The sequence below is a fragment of the Pygocentrus nattereri genome, chromosome 4 (genome assembly GCF_015220715.1).
Source record: "Pygocentrus nattereri isolate fPygNat1 chromosome 4, fPygNat1.pri, whole genome shotgun sequence".
NCBI lineage: Eukaryota > Metazoa > Chordata > Actinopteri > Characiformes > Serrasalmidae > Pygocentrus > Pygocentrus nattereri.
In genome coordinates, this window is record NC_051214.1 from 27,115,302 (window position 1) to 27,140,588 (window position 25,287).

Genomic DNA, 25,287 nt, shown 5'->3' on the forward strand with positions numbered 1-25,287 from the left:
GGATTACAGGAGTACGTGCAGCCATTTCAGTCATAGTCAGAGACGGTTACTTGTACAATTTAGAGTTTTGTCTTTGGTTTAGTGGCTGGATATCAGATGAGGTCATTGTGAGTAAGGTAGCCAACTGGACTGGAAACTTCTTCCTTGAAAACTTCAAACATTTCAGGACAAGCTCATCTGGCTTTTTGCAAAGCAATCAGTTCTGCCACTGGTTACAGATGTTTAGTGTCAGTCAAGCAAATCTTTTAGTTTATGTTTTTTAGGATCAAATGAACATCACCAGTTTGTGACCGGTGAAATTCCAAGTAAACATTGCAGGACTTGTATTACATGCTGCTCTACGGTAAGTTCTTATCATGGTTTTATTTGTTTTCAATTTTGTCAACGGGGGATTACATGGATCTTTCAAAAAAATCTGTGTAATTTAATCTTTGAAAAAGTAAAAAAAAGTTTTGAGATTGGACACTGTAGAAAACATACCGACTGAAGAATGGTGGTGATGAGAACCAGGGGTCATGATTTGCATCTACAATGTAAATCCAAAATGACTACTGAATCTAGATGTCTTCTGAGTTTGTAATGTTGTTGATGGTAAAATCGTGGAAAATCTGAAAGGAAAAAAAAAAGTTTTCCTTTGGGGACAATTTTTTGCCTTACATAGGCCTGTGCGTGTCCCTCCACCATGAATGGATTTAAAAATACATTTCAGGCCAAAACCTTTATCTCAAACCTACCGTGAAACAATGTCTGAGGCATCAAGCAGTGTATTCATAAACATTATGCGTTGTAGTTTTTTCGTGAGGTGGTTTTACAGGCATTGAATGACTCAGATGTCTGGTATCTATCACAACCACTGTTAACAACTGTGACCCAGTAAGTTTCTCAAGAATGACACTTTTCACATTAAATTATCTTGAATGACTTTGAATGTCTTAATGTTTGTATTCTGCTGAAATTGCGAACACTCATTGGAATCTTCCTTTAATACTGCAAAGATGAATGTGCAAAGTAAAACGTTTATTATTCATATCATACTTGACATAGAAGACAACTATTGAAGAAATTAGAAGTAACAACAACAATAATAATAACAATAATAATAATAATAATAATAGTAGTCTAAGGAACTATGGCAACATAACACTAACAACAAGTATATAGTATACTGTAACAATAAAAGTTCAGTTATGTTTTAGGTGCCTTAAGTTAATAGTATATAATACTATAATCTGATTACAGGTTCTAGTAAGGGTTTATTAAAAGAGTAACATATTAGTCATCTTCAGGGATCTTCTCTGCTCATGCTACAATAAAATAATAATCCCCAAACTGTCACCAATATAATAAACCGTAAATGTGTCTGTGGTGCAGGGATTTAAAAGAACTCAAGGTAAAAGAACTTTTAAACGGTGTTTCTAGTGTTCAGGTTCAAGCCGAAGACCTCCCAAGCGGTTGTGTGTGCAGCATTTTGAGGCTGTAGTTTATAAATAAAGCTCTAATAAAGCTCTCTCCTACAAAACTGCAACAGGCAAATAATGTGTCATTATTATTATGCCTTAGCCAGAGGCAAGCATGCTTCATGACTTGTAAATGAACTGATATCAGATGGGTAAATTGTGCGGCATGGTCATAATCATCACCAATTAAGATGGTGACATGAATGTGTCTTCCTCTCCTCTGCTGGTCCTCATTTGTGGTTAAATCTGCTGGCTTGCTGTGGCTCTTGTCAAACATTAATGCAGTGACTGTTGTCCATTTGTTAAATAACAAATGTATAAATTAATGACAAAATACACATTCAAACTGCTTTTTTCATCCAGGCCTAATGCCAAAAGATAGAAAATGTGTCTTTTTTGTAGTTCTCTCAGCTACTGAGAACTTACTGTATGTCAGATGTGGAAAATGTACATAAAAACAGTCCTATAATATCACTAGCTCCTCAAAGGTACCCTAATGCTGCCAAAACAACTTAACCTTTAAATGACCAGGGCCCACAAGCAGGCCCAAAGTTTTGTTTCTCCAGGGAGATTCACTTGAAAGAGGCCCTGAATATTCTGTTGTAACTCCCGTTATGATGAAGCAATCTGACTCAAATACGCTACATATCTTGGCGTATGTGTAATCGATTGCATTACATGCGATGCTGGAAGTGATCCCCGTTTTCTGCCAGACACGTGAAGGGGTACGGGGTATGCACCTGGAAGTTGCAAACGGAGATTAAATGTTGCAATGGCTGTCCAGCGCAGGGGCATCCCAGCTTGTTTGGAGTTCCATACACTGAGGTACACACTGCACATTGTTTTTTACAGATTGCTTCATCCTAGCGAGAGTTATTACAGAATATTCGGGACCTCGTTCGAATGAATCTCTCTAAAACCTAATATATAACCTAAAAACAGCTTAACCAGTCTGCACTGAAGTCCCTGTAGTTACTGAATAATAAGCCTTCGTATGTAATAAGTCTGAAAGTTGAAGGGGTTGATAAAGCTTGCTGGTGTTTTGAGGTTGCTTAGCGTAGTTATCAGTCTTATGACGTCAATTCATTGTGCAGCATTGTTTGCTCGCGCATAGCCACGTTCAGATTTTGACCCCTTAACCCTGTAATTTAGAGGATCCAGTGACATTCAGAGGAAAAATGTACATAGAACAAAACTTATCTGGTTTGAAACATTTTTGTTTACCACAGAGCACAATAGCAGATTTTTTTCAAAATCATATTCATACTTGTCATAGAGAAATTCAGCTTAGACCCAGAGTTCCTAATATGGGCGTGACAACACAACTTCCATGGACTTTGGAGAGAACAGATCACGAAATGACAAGTTAAATGAGTAGAACAACAAGCTAAAAGCTAGGTTAGTAAAGTAACTGCCACAGCTATCTCGATACCTTATGTCAGTCTGTCTTCTTTCATCTGGTTGAAATGGTCTTTGGTGCCTCATTTTTTTGCTGAATAAGGACAGAATTGCTGTTTTATTTACGATGTTGTTTGACTGCAGGCTAGCTAGCTATATTAGCATAATGCACTCTTGTGAGAAAACACTGACGAATAAAACAAGAAAATTATATAACATCCTGAATTCCGTTAAATTAATGAGGGTGAGGGATACAGTGCTGCACTACAGAATGCTACATAACACCAAAATGACATATTGAACTCTGAGCCTAAAATCCTTTGATGTACAATCACTTAAGTCCCATGTGACACGCACATAAGGCCTGCGGGCCAAATCAGGCCCTATTTGCCCACAAAATTATTTTATTTTTCTATTAATATTAGCCCTTTTCACCATGAGCTGCACTAAAGTTACTTTTTAATTTAAATTATTTTTGAATCTTTCAAGTATTCTGTACTTATCTTTTGCCGTTGTAGTTTATCTTGAGCATGTTTTACATTTATGGCATTTGGCAGATGCTCTTATCCAGAGCGACTTACAATTTGATCAATTTAAACAGGTAGGCCAAGGTGGTGTTAGGAGTCTTGCCCAAGTGCTTGCCATGGTGGGGGACTGAACTCCAGTCTACAGTGTAGAAGGAAGGTATTACCAACTACACTATACCAACACAGCTGGCTCATGAATGTGTTGAGATTTTTTAATTTGGCCCTTTCAGTGGTTGAGTGGTTAGTGGTTGAATTTCCCATCCCTGCTGTGTGTCAATGACTTGAATCAATTATAGATTTTTATAAAATTAATGATTTACTTACAAGGGGCGCATCTGCTCATGACTATGTAGTGCATGAGAAGACGTGCAAGGGATTCCTGGAGGTACGTGATTCACGGTTGTGGGTGGATGGATGAATGGATGGATGGATGGATGGATGGATGGATGGATGGATGGATGAATGGATGGATGGATGGATGGATGGATGCTGCTGCTCTAATAAAAATATAAATTTTTGAAAGGTCAGTGAGCAAGGCAATTCTCTGCTCATTCTGTAGGCAGATCTCTCACATATATGGACCCAAAGTGCCATCTTGGTCCACTCCGAATAGTGCAAGATAAGTCTGAAAATGGAGAAGAATAATCATGTCTAGACGTCTACGGGGGCCCGAGGCTTATATTACACCCCACTATAAATAGCCTCACTAGCTTCCAGCATGGAAAGTTCTTTCAAATAAAAAATGCTGTTATACCAGCAAGAATAGCAGCTGTTCTCCTAATTTTGCTAAAAATAAACCTTTCTGTGTTTTGTGTGTAGAAGGTTCATTCATTGGAAAGTGTCACACAAGTGACAATTTCTGTATTAGCTAACCAAAGCGTTAGCCATCCAAAATGATCATGTGGCCAGTAAATATTAACTAAATGAGCTCAGTCTGCATAGTGGCACATCACAAAAGGCAAGAGGAAGGAGCAGAAGAGTTCACTGCTCTAATCAGAGGAAGACAAAAGAGATTAGAAGGGTTACGGAAGCTACAAGCTGATCCATGTTCCTGCATCCTGTTTCTATCAACAAAAGCTAGCATGCTAGTAGGCAAAAACTAAAAACACGGGAACGCACACAGACACTTCAGCTAAGGCTGTCATCATTAGCATAATTTTCTCTGCCATTTACAATCAATTTATTGCATCCTCAGGCATAAAAGCATTTGAAAAGAGTCTGATGAAGGGAGGAAGGTCACTGTGGAATATATTAAGACATTACCTCATTCACTTAATATTCAGTTTTAGAAAGGCTGCTACACTTAATCATATTGTTTACCCATATGACAAGCCTACAGGGCTCTATATTCAATATGCTAATATCTTCAGACTTTGCCCTAGAAAGCTTTATTGAAACTCTCCATCGGACTAACTGCTCGGCAAAAAAGGAAAAAACACTTGGCAGGTATAATATATAGAAATGTAACTATAACTAAAAAGGGGAGAGAGAATTATGACCATTCTGTCTGTTCCGGCAACACATGTCCCCTAATGATCCCATTAAGGACTGTGCATACTCGATTTATTTTTAATGGATTACAAGCTAATAAGGCTGATGCAACAGGGAGATTTAGAGCTTATCGGAGGGCTGCCACTTTGCTTTATTTGTTCCCATTATTCATCCTCAAAGGCCCAAACAGGCAGAGTGCAGCCTCCTTGCTCAAGTGTGACTGATGGAGGCCATCGATAGAGCACTCCATCAACTGCTGTATTTCCTGCTCTCTCTCTAGCTCTCTCTCTCTGCACATCACCTTAGCATGACAGAGGTGGATGATGGGAGTGGGCCTCGGATAGTATGAGTTGGCTGTAGCTCTGGTGCTAATACTTTTTGTGAAAACGTGAAAGCATTTATGTGAAGAACACATAAGCCATTTTCCTATTTGTTTGAAAGTGAAATCCCTCGTTTCACAAAATAAAACACAAACCTGTGGCTCACTGCTCAAAACCCTAGTGTTTAAGTACACTAGATTTTGGAACAGGTCTGCAGGGATTTGATTCCATTCAGCCTTGAGACAGTTGTTGAGGTTAAGTACTAGTGTTGGGTGATTAGGCCTCGCCTGCATTTGTGTTCCCATGTATAGTTGGGTTCATGATCAGGGCTCTGTAAAGGCCAGCCAAGCTCTTCCACACCAGACTCAGTAAATCATCTTTGGACCTTGCTTTGTGCATGCAGAAATGTCATGCTGATACACCAAACGGTCTTCCCTGAACTACTGCCACAATGCTGGAAGCACATAGATCTTCAATGGAACTGAAGGACCCAAGACCATTATTCTTCCTCACCCAAACTTTAGCATACTGCATTCAGGTAAACAGTGTTCTCTTGCATTTGTCACACTCAGATTTGTGAGTCTGTCAAATGATGAAGCATGATGTGTCACTCCAGAGAATATGTTCACTGCTTCAGAATCCGAGCTGAGACTTGTGTACATTTGCTTGGCCATGGGAAGCCAAACTGTGAACCTCCTGATGAACAGGTCTGTGTTGCTTCCAGAGATAGTTTGGAATTCAGCAGTGAGTGTTGCATCCGGCCACGAGACAGCTCACCACTTAACAGCTGAGGTGTGGTCGCTCCTACACTGTTAGAAAAAGGTTCTGTGCAGGTACATTTTTCATTAATCAAGGTACAAACCATGTAAATGTACCCTCAAAGGTACAATAGTGGTTTTAAGTTTTTCCCAGGTGAAAAGTACATATTTGCACATTTTCAATACCTAATGTTGTAAAACAGAACAGTAAAATAAAAACCTGGAGGCGAGACGGAGTGTGGCGTCAATATAACTCAGAAAGTATAATTTCATTGGATTTTGGCACAATTATGTTCCCTGACTGAACAGTATTTACAGTTGACTAGGCAGTTCTAGCATGGAAAATGTTTGATGATGTGACTTGTTTCATGATCACACCATGTTGGAAGTCCCTGAGCTCTTTAGTATGACCTGTTCTACTGTCAGTGTTCATCAATGGAGATTATTTCAGCTGCAAAATTAAACATACAGCAGTAGTGTCTACATACATTTGCTTCCTGTGTACAGGGTTAGATAAAAATTGATATTGATACTGAACTGACATCATTCATTTCTATCTACCACATACAATGAATGCAAAATGAATTGCAAACAAATTCACAAGTCTTAGTCTTTACTTTTACAACCCCAATTCCAATGAAGTTGGGACATTGTGTAAAACATAAATAAAAACATAATACAATGATTTGCAAATCCTTTTCAACCGATATTCAATTGAATACACTACAAAGACACAATATTTAATGTTCAAACGGATAAACTTTATTGTTTTTTTGCAAATATTCACTCATTTTGAATTTGACGCCTGCAACACGTTCCAAAGAAGTTGGGACAGGGGCATGTTTACCGCTGTGTTACATCACCTTTCCTGTTAACAACAATCAATAAGTGTTTGGGAACTGAGAGCGCTTATTGTTGAAGCTTTGTAGGTGGAATTCTTTCCCATTCTTGCTAGATGTACAACTTTAGGTGCTCAACAGTCCGGGGTCTCCGTTGTCGTATTTTGCTCTTTTTCCTCTTTGCCCCAGAGGACATGACGTCCATGATCAGACCACAGGACACTTTTCCACTTTGCGTCAGTCCATCTCAGATGAGCTCAGGCCCAGAGAAGCCGGCGGCGTTTCTGGGTGTTGTTGATATATGGCTTTCTCTTTGCATGGCAGAGTTTTAACTTGCACTTGTAGATGGACGACGAACTGTGTTCACTGACAGTGGTTTTCTGAAGTGTTCCTGAGCCCATGTGGTAATATCCGTTACAGAATGATATCGGTTTAATGCAGTGCCACCTGAGGGATCGAAGGTCACAGGCATTCAATGTTGGTTTTCTGCCTTGCCGCTTACTTGCTGAGATTTCTCCAGATTCTCTGAATCTATGATGATATTATGGACTGTAGATGATGATAATCGCTAAATTCCTTGCAATTGCACATTGAGAAACATTCTTAAATTGTTGGACTATTTGCTCACGCAGTTGTTCACAAAGTGGTGAACCTCGCCCCATCCTTGCTTGTGAATGACTGAGCCTTTCATGGATGCTCCCTTTATACCCAATTAACCCGTTCACCTGTGGAATCTTCCAAACAGGTGTTTTCCCAGTCTTTTGTTGCCCTGTCCCAACTTTTTTGGAACGTGTTGCAGGCATCAAATTCAACATAAGTGAATATTTGCAAAAAACAATAAAGTTTATCCATTTGAACATTAAATATCTTGTCTTTGTAGTGTATTCAATTGAATAAAGGTTGAAAAGGATTTGTAAATCATCATATTCTGTTTTTATTTATGTTTTGCACAACGTCCCAACTTCACTGGAATTGGGGTTGTAACATATTTTGCTTTGCTTCTAAAGCTCTCAACCCTACCCTACACCACATGTGCTAAGCACAATATACAATAAGAGCTTTGCAAACAGACTTCAACTATCTAAATCACGCAATTTCTAAAGCCTAGACAACATTCCTTTAAAGAACATAACACTACTGTGAAACTAATGGTTTCACAGTAGAAGTACTCAGAAGAGTCTTTACTCTTTTCAATAATAAAGACACTAAAGATGCCACTTGCGAGTATTAGTGATCTCTCTACTGTATTTAAGATCCTAAGCGCTAATATATTCTACTTCTACTAATACAACATTTGTCATTTCACCACCACTGAAAATCTTACTTTTTAACTATGCTGCCACTACAGTAAGAAATAGGCTAGATATCATTATGAAATTAGTCTAAGGGCCTGATATTAAATATTAATGACATTCTCATTTTATATCCATTAAAAATGACACAAAATACGACACTGGATAAGATTACAGCCAAATGGGTGCATCAGCTTGGAAAACAGGTGATAATGTTGTAGTAATAGTAATAATAATATAACTAATGGGATAATCTCTTGTGCATGACTTGACCTCATTCAGTTCAGGGTTGGATAAAACATGTGATCAGTGTCCTTCTGCCAAGGTCGCCTTAGCTCACATGTTATTAGTGTGTGCTAGACTGTCTTATGCTTGATTGGATTTAAACTTTTCTAGAAGTATTTAATGTAAATATTTAATCAAAAAATGCAGGCCAGTATTGAAGTGTGCATTTCAGTAATGCAGGAAATCACGATTCCAAATAAAAAGATGCCTTTGTATCTATCGTAGCATGGAGAACAGTTCTGTTCTGATTCAAAGCCAGTACACTGATGTAGAGACCCTTTATCATTGTTTTAAAATTAAATGCAGCAGAAGAACAAAAGAATTGAAAAACAATTCCACCAAGGCGACACTGCAACCTAATAGGACTGTACTTTTGATTAAATGCATTATACAATGAATAAATAAGAGCCGTATGAAGGCTAAATTAGTCTGGCATGAACACTTACAAATAGTGTGCAGTGGGCTTTACACTGTATTCAGCAGTATTCACATTTAAGCTGTCTTCAGTATCACTATGCCTTTAATCACAACCTTGTGATACAACCTGTGATGTATGGTGTATTATACTCGGTATTAGAGTTTCAGTTTGACCCAATTGTTCGGGAGCTGAATGAAAGAGAGAGGCTAAATAATCATATTGTGGTGGGTAGTGGGACAGATGTGCTGTGTGCCTCAGAATAAGAATGTGTGTGTGTGTGTGTGTGTGTGTGTAGCATGCATCGTGCAGACTGGATGCTGTGGCCAAAGGAGGCTCAGAGGAGAGAGGAGAGGAGGGCTGAGGCAAGGCTGGCTGATGGGCTACAGAGGCTAGACGAGGCCAAACACTATCAGCTCAGCACTCTGAGCCGAGAACAGCGCACACTATCCCGCCACCTCATCGCCATCAAAACAGGTGCGTGCATGTGCGTGGGTCATGTCCTTATGACAATCTTTCTAATCTTTATAACAACAACAATAAAATAAACAATAACAATAATAATAATAATAATAAAAAATCGAGGTTCACTGAATTACCAGTTTCTTCTACCTACACTCATCAGCCATTTTCTCAGGTACCAATACATGCACCAGTACAACACCCACCAACATGCCACTATTATATTGGTGTCACTGCTAGGCTGAGAAAGGCCCATCGTCCACATAATATCGGGTCAGCACCCAGAATTAGGAAATTCAAATTCACCCTGCATGTAGGACTTTTGACAAGTTGTGGGTGGAGCACTGGTGCAACACTTACAGTGAGGTGTGTTTATTCATCTGGCCTTAGGAAACCGGCGGAGAGGTTTGCATGCCGTGGGGTCACGACCCACCAATCATGACTTTAGCCAACCTGTTATGTCCTTTAAGAAGACCCTGTTACCCATAATCCCACCTGCTGGCAGGGAGCCGGACAAGCCCAGGTGAGTTAAAGCACAGCACTGACCACCTGGCAAATAACGTTCCATTTCTTTGTTGGTAAACGTGTTCAAACACATGAACTGTTCAGATTTTTATTATAGATACAGTTTATAATGGCACCCAATGAAACTGCATGCATCTGTACATTTACTTCTTTAAATATCAAGTCTCTAGAACAACAAAACATTTCGCTGATCTCCAAAATCATAATTTTACAGGAGAAGGAAAACATTCTCAGAGAGTCAATTTAATTGAAAACTGAATTTTACTTGCTTATTTAAAATAAAAGTGACATGTAAACATTGTTTCAAGTCTATATATTGGGAAAGCGGCAATACTAGCCTGTTTTGAAGTCATTTGCAAATATCTAGCTTTTCAGCCTACAGCATTTTAGCCACGTTCACAACGTTCTTTTTTTTTACCACATGATTTCACATGATGCAGCTTTTAGAAGCATTAAATACTTCAGACGTCTGGTTCCTATCATCACTGCTGTGAGCAAGTTTCTTTAGGATAAATGTGCTTCACATCAAACCACTCTGAATGACTTTGGTTACATTTTACCATTTAGTTTACATTTTGAAATATCTGTGGAATTTCCCTTTTAGCAGTCTCAAATACACTTGCTTATGTGGTTTCTGACACTGTATGACATACTGGTATCTATTAAAATGGACAAAACATTAGTGTCAAGATTTATTCTACTGATGCTTTTAGTTTAATGTCCATTTCTATAGATGAGATTAATGGAATGTCAAAAAAACTAAATAAGCAAACTTCACACTCCAAGCATGTCTTGGCTTGCCTATATTTGGGCACAATCTGGGTAAATTTACTACACACTATAGTCGAGAGACATGCTGTACCTAAGAGAAACTCAGCCTTGTATCACTCCTCTGTCACCCAGCTGGGACTGCCATGATTGGGAAGTGTTGGTTTCCCAAGCGGAAGGGGAGAATGTTAATTCCTGTGCTGGTTCTCAATGCAGTGCAACTTCAAACAGAATATGGAAAATGAAGCTGTGGCAATTAGGTTCAGCCCTTCAGGCTAGGCCTTAAAAAAGCAGTGAGACGCAGCCTGTGTGTGGTGTGATGTCTGAGGCTCACTTTGTATTCATATCAATTCAAGCTCAGTATAAAACAACAGAGCACAGAATCCTGGCCCAGTCAATCCAGCACAAACTTAGTTTTTAATGAGAAAACTTTTGTTTTACTGAGTGACATGGCTTTTTCCTTGGTGCGTTTTCTTTTCAACTTTGAGAAATTTAATTCACGTCAAATTACCTTTGAGATGAAGCGAAGAGTATTTGTACGAATGTCCTCGAAAACACAGGACTGCATGTCTTATAAGTCGATTCCTTTCATGTGCTGATTCTATTGTGATGCCTCCCTGCAGCTGGCTCCCTCAGTGAGTCTGAACAGTGTAAGCTGCTAAAATATTCATTACAATAGCGGTTTACATCTATTGTGTACTACTGCGGTATTATGAGAGCACATGGATAGAAATCCTGCTATGAGAATGGTTTAGGTTGATACACAATACTGTGGAAACATCAGAGACCAACCTACATTTTTTTGAATTGCCAATCAAAGTAGAAGTCATTTTTCAGATATATGTCTGAGAACATAAGACGTAAGATACTCTACTTGCATGTGAATTTTCAAAGCTGAAGTTCAAAAAATGATTAAAAAACAGAAAAAAAATGGGACTCCTAAAAATCCTGCAAGACCTGGTAGACCAAAACTGTCCCCATCAGTTAAACAGCATTTAAAGCTTTCATCTTTGAGAGAGAGGAGAAAATCAAGCTGCTTCAGATCTGAAAACACCCATGGGTGCTTCTGTCCATCCTTCCGCTGTAAGAAGACTACTCAGCATTGTGGGTCTGAAAGGATGTGTAGCTGTCAAGAGGTAGTTACTGAGAAAAGAAGAAAATTTGCAAATCAAGCAGAAAAGCTACTCATATTTTCAGAACATTGGTGCATCGACCCCAGAGTCCAGACCTCAGCATCAGCAGAATGTGAGTTTATTAGGGTTGTGAGAAGAAGAAAATGCAACCAACTTGGAAAAATCTCTCACAGATTTCTTCAAAAGCCTGAAAGCAAGTCTCCAAAAAGAATGCATGCTTTAAATCAAGGCTATGGACATGCTAAACACTGAACAAACTGACACTCGTTGTTAAGGTGTAACAACGAACCTCCCAGAGAGGAGCTGAAATCAAGTTCAGGTTTACTGGGGATTTTGAAGACTCATGAACAGAGACAGGCAGCATCAAAACCGTCAGAGCCTCACACAGAACAAGGCAAACAGTCCAAAAACACAATCCAGTGTAGAACTGTACTGCTCTGTAATGTGTTTAGTGTTAAATGTCATTATATTCAGTATTGTGTGTGCCTGTTCTGTGACTGTATTTAGAACATTCTTCTGTCAATTCTTGTTTATCGCTACATGGTCATGTCTGTCACACCTGTCACTTGTCTTGTATAGGCTAATCTTGGCATCAACCCAGTGTCTTTCGGGCTGGCTAGGTGTCTGATACCTGTGATATGTGTGAAGTGAAGTGATAAACTTCACTTCTCCAGACATACGGCTAGTCCCCTGGTTAAGTTAGGGTTTGGATTCTTCACCAGAAATCAACAACGTAATACCTAACATAAGAAGGGGTCTTAACCAGAAAAGATATACAAGAACACTGCTTAGAATCTCAAGGATAAACCTTAACAAGACTTTGCACCAAATGTACAACTTAAATAGCCTATTAAATGGCTTCTGATTAGAGTCAGGTCTCAGCATGATTAGTATTTAGGTGAGTGAGACCACTATTGGCGTGGAGGGGAAACGGCAACAGATGTAGCATCGGGCTTCTGCAGTTTTCTGTTATGTTTCTGAAAAATGATTGTCGTACTTAATGGCCGTTTTGACTGAATAAAGAATGAAACGTGGACCCTGACATTTGCACACTTGTGAAAGGTTTTGATGGCTGGGTGTCATTGTTAGTGTATGTGATCTCCTCTTACTATTCAGCCTTATGCATGTGTGTGACAAAGTTTGAATACATAATCACGCTCATTTGAATTGCAGTGTGCATGAGCGACCTTCAGCACGGGGCATCTGTGGAGATTGTGGGGATTTCCTTGGTTATCTGCATCACTGAATTTGATGATGAGAAAATCATAAACTCAGGCATATGGCACTTGTCCTGTTGTGTAACCGCCTGAATTTATAAGACATAAACATACACATTATAATATCCAGATCTTACTCTGTCTGCTCCCCTTCATTCTGCCCTCTCTCTTCTCTGGATCTCTGCTGGCCAGAGCTGGATGGAGTGTCGTGTTAGCGTGCAGTCTCATTTTCATTATGCTAATCAGGCTACTGGGCCTGTCACACACATCCAGACTGCAGGGACCACGCAGTTTTTTTTCTTGTGGACAAAACACACATGCACATACACGCATTTCAGATACTTCATTTGGATTAATATTAATTCAGAGTCATTATGCAACCCAAGTTTACATTCACATTGACCACACCTTGGAGTCAGTCTGAAATCAAAACCAACCTTTTTTTTTTATCTTAGTTTGTGTCATTTGCCATTTTAAGCACAATTCATCATATCACACAATTAAAAAAAAAAAAAACTTTGATCAAAGTGTAATGACTTAATTCAGAGATATCTGTCTGCAGAGCCACATTTTCAAGCCAGCAAGCCAGTGGCATTCAGCGCATATGTTGACACTTGTTTAGGTTTTTCTTAGCTAGTGTTAGGCTAATCAACATTTCAGTACTTTTATATGGGTTTCCAATAAATTTGGGATAAATTTGGGATAAATTTGTGATGGGCTAATGTTATATTTTACACTTTAGGCTAAATCAGACTTTGGTTTGAACACCTATAGAGATTCACAGAGTAAATATTACACAAACTCCAGCTTATGTGGCCTGGGTAAGCTAATGGGTTACATAGACTTATATACTCATGTAGACATATAGCTCAGTAACTTACCCTTAATATGGGGGCTTTATGTGTAAACCTACATTTCATGTTCAGGAATTCAGATGGCGACCTCTGCACACTATTGATGCCTCAGCATCCGCTGACCCTGCTAGGTCATTTTACGAGTTGCTGTCGTTCCCAATCGCTTCCACTTTGTTATAATACCACTGACAGTTGACTGAAATATTTAGTAGGGAGGAAATTTCATGACTAGACTGCGCAGGTGGCGTCCAATCACGATACCATGCTGGAATTCTCTGAGCTCCTGAGAGCAACCCATTCTTTCACTAATGTTTGTAGAAGCAGTCTGCAGGGCTAGGGGCTTGGTTTTATACACCTGTGGTCATGGAAGTGATTGGAACACCTGAATTCAATGATTTGGATGAGTGAGTGAATACTTTTGGAAAAATAGTTCATATTTTATCTTTTAATGTAACTGCCTATATGTATTAGTAATGTATAATTCAATGTAATTACATATATGCAAGGCTAATTCTAAACTCAACCACTAACCCTGATGCGCACAAACACACACACAGAGAAGATGAGACCAGGAAAGTGAATAGATGGATGAAAGTAGGGAGACAAAAAGAATGGAAAAGAAAGGGAGTGAGATAAAAAGGATTATTTCATAATATACACATCAGTACATAAGCCTGGTACTTCTCATATCTCTTACACAGTCTACAGCTCTCTCTCTCTCTCTCTCTCTCTCTTTCTGTTTGTGGATTTGAGTGCCGACCTGGTGTTCTCTCTGTTTATAAGACTGAGGGCCTATGGGAACAGCAGCCAATCCTGTCTCTCTTTCTGCATGTCCCTCCATTTCATCTTTCCCCTCCCTCCCTCCCATGTCCTCTACTGCCACAAGAAGGCTTGCTTTCTCCACTCTGCCACATCCTCCTCTTGATCTCTCTCATCTATCCATCCGTCTTTTGACTCTCTCCTTTTCAAACCTCGTCCCTAGTCATCCTCTCTCATCTCTTCCTTCCTCTTTACACTTTCTCCTCCTGAGTGCTCGTTCTGGTCCCTATTCACTCATCCAACTTAGAGAAAGGAAGCAGACCTTCTGGAGATCAGCCGTCCTGTTTATTTCAGAGCTGGCCTTCTAATGACTCTGCCTTGCTCCAAACCTTGCCGACAGACAAGTACAGAAGCAAAAGACGGCTTCCTCACAGCTATTGAGGACGCCTTGCAGATACTGTTCTAGTAATTAGCGTCAGATTTATTTTTGTAATTAGAAATCAGGGGTTCATACAGAGGGCAGAACAAGCTAATTTAGCCCAGTTAGCATCCAGCAACATAATGAGGGTGTTCTTGTTAATTCACTTGCTTGGTGCTGCTGGTGCTGCTGCTGCTGCTGTGGCTGACAAGAGCTCAGTTTCCACTGAATTTCTGCATATTTTACAAGTGATAAAATGAAAACGTGTAAAAAAATACTGGCAAATTGTGCTACTGGCTCCATCACATCCGGATGACTTATGCCTCATGCCTTACCATCATTCTGTATTCAGCAGCATATTCATATTAGAAACTCTTTTTTCTCTATGGGAAAAATATATGCCATTTTCAAAACCTGCTGTTATGGTGCTCTTTTGTAGAACAAAAATGTTCCAAACCCATTACATTTTGACCCAAATGAGGATGTTATTGGACCTGAAATATGAATAACGCTACATGCTACAAGCAAGCTAACAACCCTCTGGACTGAACTGACACCACATGAAAGTCAGTCTGATATTAATCTTTAACATTATCATCACACCAACTCAAAGTCCAGGCTCCTATTACCAGAGCAACTTAATTACCACACTTGCTGGCTTCGTGGGGGGCTTTTTTGAGGTTGTCTCATAATGTAATTTGACTGCAGCAGTGTTAGTCTGCATGTAGCAATATCAGAGACCTTATAAATGAGAATGTAGCTGGTTAGCCACCATCCATCTTCCTGCTTGTGGGATGAGAGAGTGTGTCTCACTCATTTTCTTTTAATGAAGTAAACAGGCACAGGACTCTGCAAGACCACTGCAGTGTCTTTAACAGAGAATCCCAGCTTTGGGGTCGTGGGGTAGCCTAGGGTGGGCAATGAGACAATCTTACATGTGGGGGTGAAATAAAGATCATGGCTGAACATGAATGAAGGATCTTCTGGAAGGTGGAACAGTTTCATCTGAGCACTTCTGATGACGATGTGCCAGTCTTTTGGACGGCCTTCTTATCTATTTGTTAACTGAAGCTTCAATTCAGATGAAACTGTGAACTGGTCATCTGACAAATAGGCTGGGGTACAGTACCAATCAGAACTTTGGATACACCTACTTATATAAATGTTTACATTTACTTAAAACTATTAAATAGTTGCTGTTGGGACAAAACCTTGTACCTTTTTTTGCAAACATCTGGTAAAAAGACCAACAGAAATGAACCAAAATTAATTATCGCATAGTAATTACTATATGATTAGAATGTTTGTTCTAGATAAGTTTTTTTTTTTTTTTTTTTTTTACAAAATTACTATATATGCAATTATTCAATGACTCCGTGTTAAACAAATCAAAATATTTTATATTTCAGATTCTTTAAAAGTAGCCGCCCCGTGCTTTGATGTAACTTTACACTCTGGACTTTCTCTCCTAAGGTCACTAAGGATGTTTTTCCAAAAGGTTTTAAGAAGTTCCACTTTTCTGTTTTGGAAATAAACTGAAATAGACATTAACCAACAAAGTCTTTAGATGAAAATGTCCAAGGTTATGAAATCACACACTGAATCAGATATCTCCAGACGTTGACTGGTATGCCATGAGAATTTGCTTAGAATTCTTTCGATACTCGATAACAGACCTCTGAAGTGGAAGTTAGCCAGCGTAGAAATTGCGAGGGTTAAAGGCTTGAGGGTCTCGTCTGAATTCCCACAAATACGCAGATGATTTCATCATAACTGTCATTCATGCATTTCATCAGATTCTCTCAGAAGTTCTTTTTTAGTTGCACATCAGTGTGATGCAATTCAGGGACTCGCGTGCTGGAGCCCATTATTTCATATTTCTCTAGGCTTCACTCTTCAGAAACTTTTTCCTTTAATCTCATGCAGGCGTAAGTGAGCTTCTGACGAGCTGAGTGAATGTTTCAAGAACAATGAAACATTTATTCATTTCATATAATCTATGTACAGTGACCCTTACTTACACTAGCCCATATTTGCACCACTGTTTGTCCAGATACCTCAATGTTTTTATCAGTAAATCAATTTGTAAATGTTATGTTGTATGAAAGTGAGGATGGATACCAGTTGTATTGTTAATATGTGCAAGAACCTTGTTTGTTGTCTATTGCCTGTTACCTTTAATCTGCATCAACTTCAATGAAGAAGCTGTATTTTGTGCCCCTGACATACTTACATACGAGTGGAATGACCAGGGTTGTTTATTACAGACCTCTTCTTGCAAAATTGCAACACTTGTTAAAGCACTTCATTTCTATTCCTGACAAAAACTGCCTAAAAACTACATCACCCAGCAGCCCACATACTGAACTATACCTCATCATTTCTGGGGACAAAAATGTAACATATTCTGTCTCATAGCTTATGGACAAACACAAAGAAACTTGCTCATCCAACATTTATTCTGAAATCAATGGTATTAATAGGGAGGATTTTTCCACCTTTGCTGCAGGAACAGCCTCTGCTCTTCTGGGAAGTCTTTACACTAGATGTTGGAACATTGCTATGAGAATTTTGATTATATTCAGCCACAAAAGTATTAGTGATGTCAGGTACTGATGTCAGATGATTAGTTCTGGATCACAATCTCTATTTTAACACATCCCAATGATACTGGATGGAGGTCCATCATCCACACAGTTCCACTGCTCCACAGCCCAACGCTGGAGGGCTTTATACCTTATAGCCGACACTATTAGGCATGGCGATGTTAGGCTCATGAGCGCTCAATTTTACTGACAGTGCTTTTCTATAGAAGTTATACAAGCTGTGTTTATGCAAACTGAATGCCTGTGTCAGCAATGGTGACCTCAAAGCAGCTGAATAATAAGAAGGGGTGTCTGGATTCTTTTAGAAATAGTGCATCACTGATGGCTTTCCTTCCAAAAAAAGTAAAAAAGCAGAGATATGCCATTTTAACACACTTTATTGTTTTGTATTTATTTTTTAATTGTCTATTTTATACATATGGACCTTCATACTGAATTAGTTCAAACAGAGGCCCCACAGTGAGAAAAAAAAATCATAAAATTAATTATTCAGAGTTTCGATATTTACAAGCAATATGTTATGATCTTTAAACCCAATTTTTAATTGAATAGTAATAAGCAAAATCATATACCGGGTGCTTTTCATTGGAACATGTCTATCTAAAGGACCTAACAGCTAAATTTCAGGGGTTTTTTATTTAAAAAAAAAAACTGTACTCAAAAATGCTATCCTACATTTTTGTCATTGCTGAAACACAAAGTTTTAGTTCATAGCCTGTAATTCAGAGCAAGAAGTGAGACTGCATCCCTGTCCCTCATGCCCACAGAGTTTTTTTGAAAAATGTCCCAAAACCTGAACATGAGTGTGTAACTCTAACCGGTCACTACTGAAACACATTTTCTGCAATTGAGTAAACTTTTTTCTGTTTTATTGAAAAAAATTATTGTGTGTGCAAGTGTTCAAAGCTGGTGTTTGAGTTGTGCTCAAAATTAGCTCAAAAAAGTCACCGCTGATACATTTGGTAAAGTTTCAGAAGTGATTTTTTTTGGTACTGATGAAATAAAAATATTCAATTTTTTATCTTTATAAAATATAACAGAATTAAGACACAGGGTCATTCAGAGCAAAAGGAATTTAATCTAAAGTCCAAGTCTGTTAAATGTCCAAAATGTTTTCAACCCCCTTCAATTTTGAACCAATTCAGTAGGAAGATACATATTTAGCGTAAAAATGTAATGTCTTCTGTATGAAGTTCAATTTCTAGTTATTTTTAATATTAATAATTGTTTAAGTGTGTTTACGTAAGCTGTCATTAAGCTTGTTTTCCTAATCAAAATGAATAAATCTTTTTTTTCATACATATACAACTAAAATTAAGTCCTCGAGTACATCACTTAGGATCACTAAATGTTTGGAAACAGGCCTAAGAAATAAAGTTCAGTTTTGCTGAACAATAAAAAAAACTAGCCCCTCTCATCTCTCTCTCTCCCTCTCTCCATAGGCCGGTGAAGCCACAGTCCAGCAGCTCTCTGCAGGCTCGTGTTCAGGAATTTATCAGCAGTGGGGAGACCAAGGCTGATAACTCCACAGCACCTCTCTGTCTACCTGAGCTCAAACTGCAGCCCACCAACACACTGCCTCCAGAGAGAGAGGAGAACAGGGAGAGAGAGACATATAGAGACAGGGGGAGGGAGGGTCAGAGGTCAGTGTGGGAAACAGAGAGAGACAGGCCTAGAGACAGTCAGAAAGGAAGAGAACTGATGGTGACGCAAGAGAAAGACAAGGAAAAAGCTGAAGAAACTGATGGAGCCACGTCCCTTTCCTCTCCTCCTTCCCCCCTTTTGGACTCCCTTGCACCTGATGGCCGTTTAAGGACAGTTCATGTGCTGCCCAACTTCGCACAGGCCTTAGCGGAGGCTCGCAAAGCCAGATACATACGCCACCGCGGCCGGCCGCCATGTGAAAGAGAGCTGAGCATCAGAGAGATATTCTCCAAAAAACTCTAGAGACACAGACACTAATGACTGTAACACACACGTCTGTGTTTCTTTCACACACAGAAACACAGCTACACCTTCACTCATCTCAGACATGGAGCTCTAATCAATGCACTATTACTATACCTTTAAAATGTAGACTATAATTGACTAGACAACTGAATTTTAGGCAATAAATCCTCTAAGAATGCAACTTTGCTACAGTTCCTATGCTAAAACCTTTGCTACTATGCTAAAACCTACAGGCCTTTTTAAAGATACAAAATACAGCTGAGACTTACCTTAAAACTAAATTCTACCCATATTTGAAAGTTGTGTGTAATTAAGTTGTAGTAATATAAAAATACAAAGTCATTCAGAGTAATTTGAAGTTTTTTTTATTGGGTGCTCTTTTGCCTTACAGTACCTTGCATGTACCGCTCTGTCCCACATATTTAAAAATATGCATTTTAGACCAAAACCTAATCACAAAACTATCATAAGACAACAACATCTCAGGCACTGGGCAACATATCTGAGAATATTTAATGTAATAATGTGATAGGCAGAAAATGCATCAGACATCTGGTTCCTGTCATCACTTCTGTTTCTCTAAAATAGAACATTTCATATCTAACCACTCAGAATGATTTTACACCTGTAAAAATCAAACAGCCTCCCAGACAGCGAGTATATATCTCGGTCTGCTGGCTTGATAAGGTCAGCACCCTGCTGACTGTTTGCCATCTCTGGTCCACCCAGATTACGGTCCTGCATACAAGCTCTAACTAGTTTTTAAATCTCCTTAATCAGATTTTAAAATGTACATTGCCTTTTATTTCAGAGAATACAACAAGACAAATATTAAACAACATAGATAAATAAATAAATAATGACTTGGCCTGATATAAAAGGATTTATAGAAAATGTTGTTGCTGACATTGTGCTAGATCAGAACTATTTACTAAACTAATTGAAAAAGTATAACTACAAAAATAAAGGAAGGAAAAAGAAGTAAATTGGACTGGAAGTGAAAAATGAGGAATGATGTGGAATTTTGTCTAATACTCTGCTTAAACACTAGTGGGCCGACCAGAAAACGCCAGCTTTGCCATCAGTGGGCCAACAGTGGCCCTCTATCTTCTCGCTATCAGGGCTTCTGTATGTGAAATGTGCTATAGAAACTGAACTTACAGTAATAATAATAATAATAATAATAATAATAATAATAATAATAATTTCTTATTATTATTAATGATTACTATACCTGTAGGTTAGATTTTTATTTTTTATTATTTTGAACCGTGTTGATATTGAATTGTAAACTATGTCTTTGTTTTCTGTCGAACCCGAAAGGCCACGCTACAGCGCTTCTCTCCCGCTCCCAGGCTCTGCAGCTCTGCAGCTCCTCAGCGCCGGACTCTCTATAACAGTATCGCCCTCTGGTGATGGGCCCCCGCTCACAAAGTGCTGTGAAACGGACGCGCATTTCTTGGTTCTGAAAGTTCAGATATGCGCCACTGAAGTAGTGAAATAATAATAATAATAATAAATAATAATAAAATGAAGAAAATCTAATGCACAGTAAGCGTCGTGTACCTGAGAAAAGCTGCCTAGTCAGTGCTGACGTCTAAAGTTTCCATGGCCACGCTGCTGAGGAAGTAGAAGGAAACTGAAACAGGCTGGCCGAACAGGCGGAGCTCGGCTGAGGCTCTCTTGTAAACTCGGAATGTTCGCCGTGGAAAACTTCCACAAAGCTACTCCACACCTCCTCCGTTTATCACGCTGCCCTTCCTCTCGCACTGCTGTACACACCAAACTGCACGGACCATGACCGTCCTGCCGAGGCTGGCTGGTGGTCTCTGGTCATTTGCCCGCAGTCCTGCTCAGGCGGGTTTGGGCTTCAGCGGCCTTCACGGTTCCGTCCCTCTCACCGCCAGAGGCTCCGGCTCCGGAAAGCCCTTTGTGCGGGTTCACCTGACGCAGAGGCGGGCACTGTGCGCTGACAGGCCGGACAAAGACGCTGTCGAAGTGGGCGTAAGTCGCCTTGAAGGTGACGACAATGGTAGGTGCACTGTTTACACTATTTACACCTGCCCTGCGCTTCTGAACGTACACACCTGGGGGTTCGGCCCGCCTTTTAAAGCCGTGTAAATAATCTCAGATGGTTCCAATCGGTCTAGATTAGTGTCAGTTCCAGTCCTGGAGGGATTGGTTTAGTTTAGTGCTTCCTCTGAAACACACCTGACTCAGCTCATCAGGTTCAGTAGCTACTGTGGCGCCGCCAGTGGACTCGCTGTTTGGGGCCTGTTTGGAGAGCAGAGAGGAGCATGGACACTTCCTATTTCCCCCGTTATATCGAAAACACGACTGAAAAACGCGAGTCCCTAATGAAAACGAAAGCTGAAAAGTTTATAATCACTTACCCAGAACTTTCCATTCATTTTTGAAAGTAGCAGGATGTATTTAACTAAAAAAAGCAATGAAAACTTCCCTATATATATATATATATATATATATATTTCCGTTTTTTTTTACTGCGACTGAGTGCTCATTGGTTGGTGAACAGAGCAGCTCATTGGCTGTTAGCACTCACAAACATGGAGCACATACATGAGGCGTGGTTTAAACTCCTATAACTCGAGTTTTACAGCGCTTAAAATATAATAGCGGTGTTAAAATGTTTTATGCTATTCAGTGTTGAGGAAATGATTGTATTCTTTTACATAAATAATGTTTAAGCATTTACAAACTGATTTTGCTCAAACGCTCCACCCCAACTCATTCATTTTGGACTCGCTCAGGAGCGCCCTCTAGCGTCTGAGAAACCCAGAAGACACTGCAGTGTGGTAATTCTCCTCTCTACAAGTTCTTTGGAGAGGACGTTAAAATTAGTTTAATTTGAATGCTTTACTGTTCTTGTTTGTTAGTTGTAATCAGTGTGCAGAATACCTCCTGGTCTTTGAGAGGTCCTATTTTGGCTGGCTGCTAACTCAGTCGCTGTAGTGCCGCTTTATTTGGATATGCTCTTTTCTAATCTGGTAAGACTAGTAAGTGAGATCTTACACATCTCATCTTTTGTCTTCGGTGTTAGAAATAAATAACAATTCATTCTTTCCACCAATCTCTTGCGAAATTGGCTAAGCTTTCAGATTTACAAATATGCTATTGAGATGTATACTGGGCATAGTTGCAGTTGATAGGCTATGAAAAGGCAACTGAGTAAAGTCTGCTACAGCACCCCCCTGAGGCAGATCACTGCTGCAGCTCTAGATAGTTAAGAATAGAAAAGACAGAAGCTCGCCGGCTTAACAGTAACCTTTCCCTGTTGCTCTGTAGTTGAGCATCTGTTTTTCCTAACAAACAGTGATGAACTTCATAAGAAGCTTGTTTTCAGGAACCCCCTAGAATTGAGAGATATTCATGGAATTAATAGAATGTGCGCACCTAAATAGTGCCATAGTGCCATAGTACTGTAGGTCCAATAAAGAACCATCTGGTTCAGTTTCACCCCTGTAACAGTAAACTTTTAGGCAGGGCCTTCTGACACGAGTATGGCATTGATGACCCCAAAGTCAATGCCACCTGTCACATGACCATGTATATCACTTAAAGTTTGTTTTTTAAGAAAAAAACCCAACTTTTTATTTTTAATTTACACTGTAAGAAAGGATCACCAGCACAACTAAAAATAAACGACTTCAAGTGGTAACAAAGCAATTAACAACAACTAGATCACTCATTGAGTGTATTTATTTAGGTTGTATAAAACTAGTTAATTTACTTGTTACTTGTTACTTTTACTTGTACACATTAAAAATGGAAAGTATTGTATATAAAACCATCATTAGCTACAACATTCAAGTGCAGAGCAGTCAAATAGTCAAATGCCTAAGGGATGTGAGTTTGTTTTTATGCATAAATAGACAAACACATTATCTAAACAATCCACCAAAACAACAATAATAATAGAAAAGAAATTTAAAACGATTTGAGGAAACTGGAAAAAGCGCTGGTGCGGGGGACTTGGGTTGTTTTGTGACTGTTTACTGTTACCTGTCTTCTGGACATTAACTGCATATTGAACATTTCCCAGTTTCCTGAAATTCAGAGGTCTAGACTGGAATCCTGCTTTAGTGCAGTAGTGCAGTAGTAATGTGTTCTGTGTCAGGTACGCATGGGTAGGGTCACAGCTGCAGTTGGATAAGAAGTCTGGCTCCTACCCTCAGAGATATTGAATAATTAACAAAGGCATAAACACTGATCTGGTTCTCAACCCCACATGGCAGGATAAAGTTTAAATGCAGTGACTGGGTGAAAAGTTACTATTTTGAGTTCTAAGCACATACAGGGCTGCTGCAATTACCCAACTGAACCTGATTATCCTTGTCTCTCTCTCTGTCTCTCTCTCGCTCTTGCTACCCGTTTAGGTATAGTGGAAGTACTGATGTGTCGGCAACGGGCACGGAACTCCCTGGGCCATGTGTTTGTGGGTCAGGTGAGATGACACCTGTGCGTATCCGTGGAAACAGCCTGTTGTTCCATATCACTCTCTGCTGTTCACATACTACAAAAAACTAAGCAGGCAACCTCAACCCATCAATACTCCCTCTCTTCTGTTTTTCTCTCGTTTAGTTTCTTTTTGTGCGCTCTCTTTAAGGCCCTTTTTATCTGTCTACGTCAGGCGGTGTCCGGGGGAAGGAAGAATTCGTGTCAGCTTGACAGAAAAACTAAATCAATAAACGGAATATAAAGAAAACAAAAATAGTCAGGATTTATTGTGTTTCTTTGCTCCTGTCTCTGAGTCTGCCCATCTCCCATGCCTCAATTTCTCTGGTTCCATCAATATTTCTCCCACTCTCTTTCTCACTCTCTCTGTAGATACGAGAGTTGGTGTCAGGCTTGCAGCATGACTCAGCTGCCCGGGTGGTGATCTTTAGGAGTCTGGTGCCCAGAGTGTTTTGTGCAGGTCAGCTTTCATCTATACAGAAAATGCAGATATACTCTTTGCCATAGAAGAACCACTTTTGGTTCCCAGAGAACATTTCTGTGGATGATTCCATTTTTGTAAATGAGATGTATGAGTGGAAGCTATTTAAAGTTTAATGAACCTCCACATATTGCAGAATCTAATCCAAGAGCCATTTAGGAACCTTTAAATTTAAGAATTTGCTTTCATTTCACCTTTTGGAGAGAATGCCATGTTTTAAGACCCAAGGGCAGAAACGGAAGTCATTAATATTCATCACATCACAAGAGCTGCACTTCTGTGGTGTTATGCAGTGTTATGTTTTTTTGTTCCAGGGGCAGATCTAAAGGAGAGAGCCCAGATGAGCAACTCGGAGGCTGAGCTGTTTGTGCATGGTCTTCGCTCTCTAATGAATGAGATAGGTGAGAGATGATGATGATGATAAAAAGAGCACTGGTCATGCACTGTGAATATTTTGAGTTCTGAGACTTGACACCAGTCTAGATGAAAACAGTGTGCTCTGACCGAGTTTTATGAACAAGCTTCTGAGTCTCGCAAAGCAGAGTAGATGCCTCTTCCACAGAAATGTTTCTGTTATCTAGTTTTCTTTGGGCTTCAGCAAATAAGGTTAGGCAAATTGACTCTGTAATGCTGTTTTACTCAAAGTTCATGATCACATGCTGCCTAGTTAAGCATTTGTTTTCATGTTGCCTGAAGGACTTGCTTGATGTGGTAACAGTTTAGAACAGATGACAGATTCAGTTTTTTCTGTATAATATTGCTCTAGAACAATGATTCCCCATCCTGATCCAGGACTTGCCCTGCACATTTTAGTATTTTCTTTAGTTTCCTAAGTCTGATTATAAAGACCTGTTGA

At 39.4% G+C, this 25,287-nt stretch overlaps 2 protein-coding genes and 1 long non-coding RNA gene across 6 annotated transcripts in view; 2 read left to right on the forward strand and 1 right to left on the reverse strand.

Annotated features, from left to right (window-relative positions):
• On the forward strand, positions 1 to 19,851 carry LOC108415484. Of its 3 annotated transcripts, XM_037537917.1 has the most exons (5): positions 1 to 343; positions 3,457 to 3,539; positions 9,081 to 9,259; positions 9,635 to 9,767; positions 18,967 to 19,851. In XM_037537917.1, the coding sequence occupies exons 3-5, from the start codon at positions 9,082 to 9,084 to the stop codon at positions 19,469 to 19,471; spliced, it is 816 nt and encodes a 271-aa protein (XP_037393814.1). In that variant the 5' UTR covers positions 1 to 343; positions 3,457 to 3,539; position 9,081; the 3' UTR covers positions 19,472 to 19,851. The 3 variants fall into 3 exon arrangements, with proteins under 3 accessions (XP_037393814.1, XP_017544013.1, XP_037393815.1); XM_017688524.2 differs by lacking the exon at positions 3,457 to 3,539; XM_037537918.1 differs by lacking the exons at positions 1 to 343; positions 3,457 to 3,539 and adding an exon at positions 5,613 to 5,731.
• LOC108415492 lies at positions 19,824 to 21,146 on the reverse strand. Its single transcript, XR_001857026.2, has 2 exons — positions 21,041 to 21,146; positions 19,824 to 20,939 (listed from the first exon to the last, which is right to left on the reverse strand). It is a non-coding gene; the product is annotated as an uncharacterized LOC108415492 (long non-coding RNA).
• echdc2 (enoyl CoA hydratase domain containing 2) overlaps positions 21,056 to 25,287 on the forward strand; it is a 12,538-nt gene continuing 8,306 nt past the window's right edge. The window contains exons 1-4 of one of the 2 annotated variants that reach the window (XM_017688518.2): positions 21,056 to 21,506; positions 23,872 to 23,939; positions 24,323 to 24,410; positions 24,746 to 24,832. In XM_017688518.2, the coding sequence (XP_017544007.1) occupies positions 21,272 to 21,506; positions 23,872 to 23,939; positions 24,323 to 24,410; positions 24,746 to 24,832 (478 nt within the window). In that variant the 5' untranslated portion in view covers positions 21,056 to 21,271. Of the gene's footprint in view, positions 21,507 to 23,871; positions 23,954 to 24,322; positions 24,411 to 24,745; positions 24,833 to 25,287 lie in introns of those variants that run through there. The other variant, XM_037537916.1, reaches the window with a different exon arrangement.

Coding starts and splice junctions, on each gene's coding strand:
- LOC108415484 (XM_037537917.1), top strand. CDS start 9,082: ATGCATCGTGCAGACTGGATGCTGTGGCCAAAGGAGGCTCAGAGGAGA. Junction 9,260..9,634: donor CCTCATCGCCATCAAAACAG/GTGCGTGCATGT, acceptor ATCTGGCCTTAG/GAAACCGGCGGAGAGGTTTG. Junction 9,768..18,966: donor AGGGAGCCGGACAAGCCCAG/GTGAGTTAAAGC, acceptor CTCTCTCCATAG/GCCGGTGAAGCCACAGTCCA.